The sequence below is a fragment of the Chrysochloris asiatica genome, unplaced genomic scaffold (assembly GCF_000296735.1).
Source record: "Chrysochloris asiatica unplaced genomic scaffold, ChrAsi1.0 scaffold00092, whole genome shotgun sequence".
NCBI lineage: Eukaryota > Metazoa > Chordata > Mammalia > Afrosoricida > Chrysochloridae > Chrysochloris > Chrysochloris asiatica.
Window position 1 is genome coordinate 3,289,399 of NW_006408610.1, and position 6,799 is coordinate 3,296,197.

Genomic DNA, 6,799 nt, shown 5'->3' on the forward strand with positions numbered 1-6,799 from the left:
AAAAGAGGAAGATCCCCAAGTGAGATGGATTGGCAAAGTGGCAGCATCAGTGGGTTCAAGCGTGGCAACAATTGTAAGGTTGGTCCCAGGACCCAGCAGTGTTTTGTTCTGTTGTGCATAGGGTCACTGTGAGTCGGTACCGACTCGATGGCACCTAACAACAACAAAATAGCCCTAAAAGCTGAATAAAGCCTTATTCCTAGCCCTAGTCCAACACTTCATCCTAACACTAGCCCTCATCCTAACCATAACAAAGTCCTAGTCCTGTCTCTAACTAACCCTCACTTCTTACTCCTACCCATCCACCCCCAAAATGGATCTATCACAGTGATTCCCAAGCTCTAGTGGGAATCAGAAGCAGCTCTGGTAGCAGAGTGGGTTATGTGTTGGACTACTAACTGCAAGATCAGCAGTTCAAATCCACCAGCCTCTTCACAAGAGAAAGATAAAGGTTTCTACTCCCATAAAGACTTACAGCCTTGGAAACCCTATACAGGGTCATTATGAGTCAGAACTGACTCGACAGTACACCACCGCCACCATTTAGAAATCTTATTAAAGCAAAGATTGCAGGTCCTTCCCTCTGTGTGTGTGTGAGAGGAACAGGGGGACGAAGGAAGCTGAGGTGGTCTGGCCAAGGGCAGAGGACTAAAGCTCCCCCCATCTACTTCACAAACATGCTATGGTGGCCCTGTGTATCTCTGAAAAGCTGAAGGAGCGAAGTTTGAGACCAGTAGGGAGTCACTGAGGTTTCCATGCACCTGACTAACAGAACCACATTACTTAGGAGGGAGTAAAAGCACGAGGAGGGGATTCCAAGGCAACAAGGGGAAGCTAAGAACTGGCTACATTTGTCCAGCCAGCCCTCCTCCCACACCAGGACCCCAGGGAGTCTCAGGATCAGTACAGAGCCTGAGCCCTCCCTTCAAAAGTGCGTCCTTGTCCTCCCCCACCTCATGCTGTCCCGGATGTACTTTGACATTGGTCTGTCTCCTGTGTCCTCCACATGCCAACACAGAGGACCTCCGCATAATTAAGAAACCCCAATCCACTGCACAGAAATAGGCTGAGCCCAAGGGGCAGAGGCTAATTCTAGATGTTACCAGGCCTGTCTACTGAGAGTACTTACCCCTGGAATGTCCAAAAGGCCAGACACCAAAAGGGGCAACTTCAGGGCCGCAACACTCCCGGTGACCCCCACAAGAACATGGAATTTTCTCTCCACCATCGGTTCAGCTGGTTGAGATGAGGCTCCTGGCTCCATTGGGTGGTTCTGAGTCCCGGGAGCTTTCCAACCCTGGCCTCTGTCAGGTTCTGTCAGGATTTAGGACCTAAAAGTAGAACAAGAGGTGTCCCTGCATTCATACGTTCGCCCCAGCTTGTACTGAGCAGCATGTGTTAGATCCCAGGCCAAACACTGGTGTTCTTGAAGAGTCCCTGGGTGGTGCAAACAGTTAATGTGCTTGGCTTATACTAAAAGGTTGGAGGTTTGAGTCTACCCAGAGGCACCTCAGAAGAAAGGCTCAGCAATCTACTTCTGAAAAATCAGCCACTGACCAACCCTAGGAGATGTCGTTGTGCTTGGACACACACAGGGTTGCTAAGAGTCAGCCAACTGGCAAGCTGAGGGGATCAGCAGTCCCAGCTTCTAGACACAGTTTGGTAAGAACATCAGACACACCCCACCCAACCAGACCTCTGACATGGGAGTTATAATGTAATACGACAAGTGTTATGAGAAAGGCCTGGAACCCTGATGCAGCGCTGTGGGCTAACGCGCTGGACTGCAAAGTCGGCTTGAACCCCAAGGTCGGCGGTTCAAGCACACCAACTGCTCCTCAGAAGCCCTATACAGGGTCACTATGGGTTGGAACCGACTCGACAGCACTTAACGAGATAGGCCTATACCAGGTACTGGGGCATTTCAAGAAATGATTGTCTAAGAAGTGACAGACCATTTCACAAAAATGATAATAATTGGGTTGCGTCCAGAACAAGCCAACGTTTTCCAGAGTAAAAAGGAAGTAACTTTGAAAGAAGGAACAAACATGCACAATCCTGAAAGAGGGTGGGGAAGTAGATGTGAGGGTACTGTAGGATAAGCACTGGACTTCTAACCCCAAGGTCAGCAGTTCAAACCCACCAGTCTTTCCATAGGAGAAAGATGAGGCTTACTGTTCTCATAAAGATTCACGGCATCAGAAACGCTACACAGGGGTTCCCATGAGTCAGAACCAAATTAATGGCAGTGGGTTTCTGGTGGTGAAGCCCATGTGAAGTTGTTCATTACAAATTAGTAAGCACAAGTAAACCCATTATTACCTTATTAGGTAATTGCCAAGGACCAATCAAGGAGCCCTGGGTGCCGTGGGTCATGTACTAAGCTTCTAACCAAAAGGTTGACAGTTGAAACCCATCAGCTGTTCCCAGAGAAAGATGAGGCTGCCTCCTCCTGCAGATGTCCTTCGGGCAGCCCTAAGGAGCACTTCTCCTCAATCCTATAAGGTCAGCATCAACTCAATGGGAGTGAGTCTGGATTTCGTTTTTCGAAAGACCAATTATGACTAGCATCGAGCAAGGAACTGTGGAAGACACAGCTGCTGCCATCAGGGACCCACCCTGCAGATGTTTAAGGAGACAGGAGTCGTACCTGAAGCTATCTGAGATGGGTCAGTTCCCGTCTCTCTCCTCCTGTGCTGCCCCACTCAACCACTACTGCCCAACTCCCACTCAGCACAGCATCAGCAACATGGTAGGTCTTCAACATCTGCTGAGTGAACAACATACTGTATTCTGTGAGGCAGTGTGCGGCAGAGGACAGAAGCCTGGCCTGTGAATTGGGAGCCCCAAACCCTGTCCATGGCTGTGCAGTTGGCTTGTTGTGTAACCTCCATCTGAAATTGCTAAGGAACAGCCAGGTGATCTCTGAAGCCACTTCCAGTAGACATCAGAATTCTGAGTCCATGCATGAAACACAAAAACAATAAGGGGCCTTCTCTGCAAGACAAGAAGTGCTGGAAGATACACGCAAATGGGTAAAGTCTGCAGGGAGAAGGGAGACTAAAAGGCTAGGGAGAAGTGCCCAGAGTCACCATGGCTACTTTGCTGGATGAGCACCCATGGCGGCCACCTCTTCACTCCACAGGCTGGCCCTTTGGCTCTCTAGAGTCTGACCGTGTGTCAATGCTCAGACACACCCCCACAGGAGCTGAGACTCATGCTTGCGTTCTGCTGTCCATCTTCTACCTGGAAGGGCCATCACTCATCTATCAGTGTTGTACTGTGGTGGGCTTGTGTGTTGCTGTCATGCTGGAGGCTAGGCCACGAGTATGTTAAATGCCAGCAGGTGGACAAACGCCATGGTAGACGGATTTCAGTAGAGCTTCCAGACTAAGACAGACTAGGAAGCTGAGGTAGACTACTTCTAAATATTTAGCCTCTGAAAACCTGATGATTTGCGGTGGAACACTGTCAGATATAGAACCAGAAGATGAAAAAATTATGAACAGCAGAACATTATCAGGTATTGTGCTGGAAGATAAGCCTCTCTGGCTGGAAGGCACTCAAAATACGACTGAGGAAGAGCTGCCTCCCCAAAGTCGAGCTGACCATAATGACACGAATGGAGTAAAGTTTTCATGATTTTCATTTGCAGATGGGGCACAACTCAAAATGAGGAGAAACAGCTGCAAACATCCATTAATAACTGGAACGTGGAATGTACAAAGTACGATTATAGGCAAATAGGATGTTGCAAAAAATAAAATGGAATGCATAAATATCGCTATCCTAGACATTGCAAAGCTGAAATGGACTGATATTAGCCATTTTGAATCAGACAATCATATAGTTTACTATACCAGAACAACAAATTCAAGAGAAATGGCATTGCATTCATCATCAAAAAAGAACATTTCAAAATTTATCTTGAAGTACAATTCTGTCTGTGATAATATCCATTCACCAACAAGGACAACCAATTAATATCACTATTCAAATTTACACACCAACCACTAAAACCACTGATGATGAAATTGAAGAATTCTACCAACTTCTTCAATTTGAAATTGATCAAACTGTATTGATAATTACTAGTGATTAGAACGCAAAGGTTAGAAACAAAGGCCATGGAAATATGGCCTTAGCAATAGAAATGATGCTGGAGAAAGCATGATAGAGTTTTGCAAGACTTATTCATTGTATATACCTTTTTAAAATAACATTTGATGTTACTGTTAAGTGCCATCAAGTCGGTACCAACTCACAGTGACCCTATTGCACAACAGAATGAAACACTGCCTAGTCCTGGGCCAATCTCACAATCATTGATACATTTGAGTCCACAGTTGCTGCCACTATGCCGATCCATCACATTGGGGGCCTCCCTCTCTTTCCCTGACCCTCCACTTTACCAAATATGATCTTTTCCAGGGATTGGTCCTACCTGATAATATGCCCGAAGTATAAGAGACGAAGTCTGGCTCTCCTGGCTTCTAATGAGCATTCTGGCTGTATTTCTTTCAACACAGATTGGTTTATCCTTTTGGCATTGAAAGTGAAAAGGACTTAAAATACTTACTGATGAAGATCAAGGACCACAGATTTCACTATCAATTGTCCCACAATGTGAAGAAAACAGAAATCCTCACAACTGGGCCAATAAATAAAATCATGATAAACAGAGAAAAGATTGAAGTTTTCAAAGACTTTATTTTACTTGGACCCACAACCAACATGCAGGGAAGCAGCAATCAAGAAATCAAATGACAGATTGCATCAGGCAAACCTGCTGCAAAAGACCTCTTTAAAGTGTTAATGAGCAAAGATGTCAGTTTGAGGACTAAGGAGCACCTGACCCAAGCCATGGTATTTCCAACCGTCTCATAGGCATGTGAATTCTGGTGTTAGAGAACATTAAAAGTACCAATGGAAAGCCAGAAGAACAAACAAATCTGTCCGGAAAGAAGTAGTCAGAATGCTTCTTAGAAGCAAACATGGTGAGACTTCATCTCTCATACTTTGGGACCAGTCCCTGGAGGACATCTGCTTGGCAAAGTGTAGGGTCAACAAAAAAGAGGAAGACCACTCAACAAGATGGACTGGCACAGTGGTAGCCGAAACGGGCTCAAACGTAGCAACAATTGTGAGGGTGGCACAGGAGTGGGCAGTGTTCCGTTCTCTTGAGCACAGGGTCACTATGAGCTGGAACTAACTTGATGGCACCTAAGAACAACAACATACTCAAGAAATAGGAATTGGATTATTGAAACATTTGGAGGCATAGAAAAGTCCATTTAACCTGACAGTCCCTGAGAAAGTGACAACTGGCAGGAGTCCTTCACTTATTCTTGAAGAGGAGCAAGTCTCAACCCTAACCTGTTACTGTACCCAGATTCTGTTGAAGTCACCTATCTGCACAGCAAGAGTAGCTGTAGACAATATCTCACTGCCCTGGGCTCTGCTGGCGTCGTAGGAATGCTTGAGTAGCAATAAGAACAGACAAGAGGGTTATGGGGCTGAAGGCTGTTTATTGAACTTCCAACTCCCAGAGCAGCAGTCACGCAGGTAGGCCACAGCAGAATCAGGGCAGCATTTCTGTCCTTTAGAAAGACAGAACCAGACAGAATAAGAAGCTTTGGCTTGTGGCAGGCTTATGCTATGTAAGAAGCCTTTTCTGGAGACATTAATTAAGGACAGAGTTTAAGGTTTCAAGGAGACCTGCCAGTCACAATGGGCAAATGCAGAGCCAGGGCAGAGCCAAGGCTAAAAACGAGAGCAGGGGTAAGCAAGTCCAAATAAGCAGTAAGCCTACAACAACACAAGGTCTGGGGTCTCAGACAGAGCAGAACCAAACATGGAGGGTGGGGTAGTAGAGATTCTCATGGTAAGGAGAAGGAGCTCTGGTAGTGTAGTGGTTACAAATCGGGCTGAGAACCGCAAGGTCAGCAGTTCCAAACTACCAGCTGCTCCATGGGAGAAAGATGAGGCTTTCTGCTCCCGTAAAGATTTACAGCCTTGGAAACCCTGTTCAGGGTCACTATGGGTCGGAACCGACTCAACAGCAACAACATGGTAAGGAGATCTGGTAGCGTGGTAGCTACAAGTTGGGCTTCTAACCTTAACGTCAGCAGTTTAAAACTACCAGCTGTTCCACAGGAGAAAGATGAGGCTTTCTGCACCTGTAAAGATTTACAGCCTTGGAAACCCTCTACAGGGTCGCTGTCGGTTGGAACACACATACATACCCACCACCTAGCATGACAGAGCCTGAATCCTTTAGCTCAAATCACAGTTGCTCACCACTGGCATTTGCTCTGGCTTCATTTCCTACCGTTCTGGACGTGCTGCATCCAATGACAAAGACATTTTAAAGTAGTCCTATGGCCAGAGGGACACTTTAAGCCCTTTCCCCCAACTCTTCGGAGAAAGTTCCAGAGCCCTAGCATTCTGCTAAGATTGCTTTTCTGTCAGACCTGACACAGGCATACTTTTGACTCTGGTGCTCTTGGGATCACATGTAAGCACCCTCCTCCTCAAGACATATAGCACATGTTGTTGTGAAGGGCTGTCCAGTCAGTTCCTACTCATAGCAACCCTGTATAGGGTTTCTGAGGCTTTAAAGCTTAGCAGAAGCAGAAAGCCTCATCTTTCTTTCACACAGTGAGTGGGTGGCGGGCTCGAACTTTGTCTTGCAGTCCAGTGTTTATCATATGGAGCCACCACGCTCCCATATAACATATATTGTTGTTAAGTGACTTACAGTGGGTTTCTACCCATGGTGATCCTGTGTAAGGTTTCC

At 46.4% G+C, this 6,799-nt stretch overlaps 1 protein-coding gene across 1 annotated transcript in view; it reads right to left on the bottom strand.

Annotated features, from left to right (window-relative positions):
- The window catches only part of PPCDC (phosphopantothenoylcysteine decarboxylase), a 25,947-nt gene extending 24,683 nt beyond the window's left edge, over positions 1-1,264 (bottom strand). Inside the window, exon 1 of the mRNA XM_006866474.1 lies at positions 1,130-1,264. Within this exon, the coding sequence (XP_006866536.1) occupies positions 1,130-1,264 (135 nt within the window). The remainder of the gene's footprint in view (positions 1-1,129) is intronic.
- Between the last annotated feature and the right edge of the window lie 5,535 nt (positions 1,265-6,799).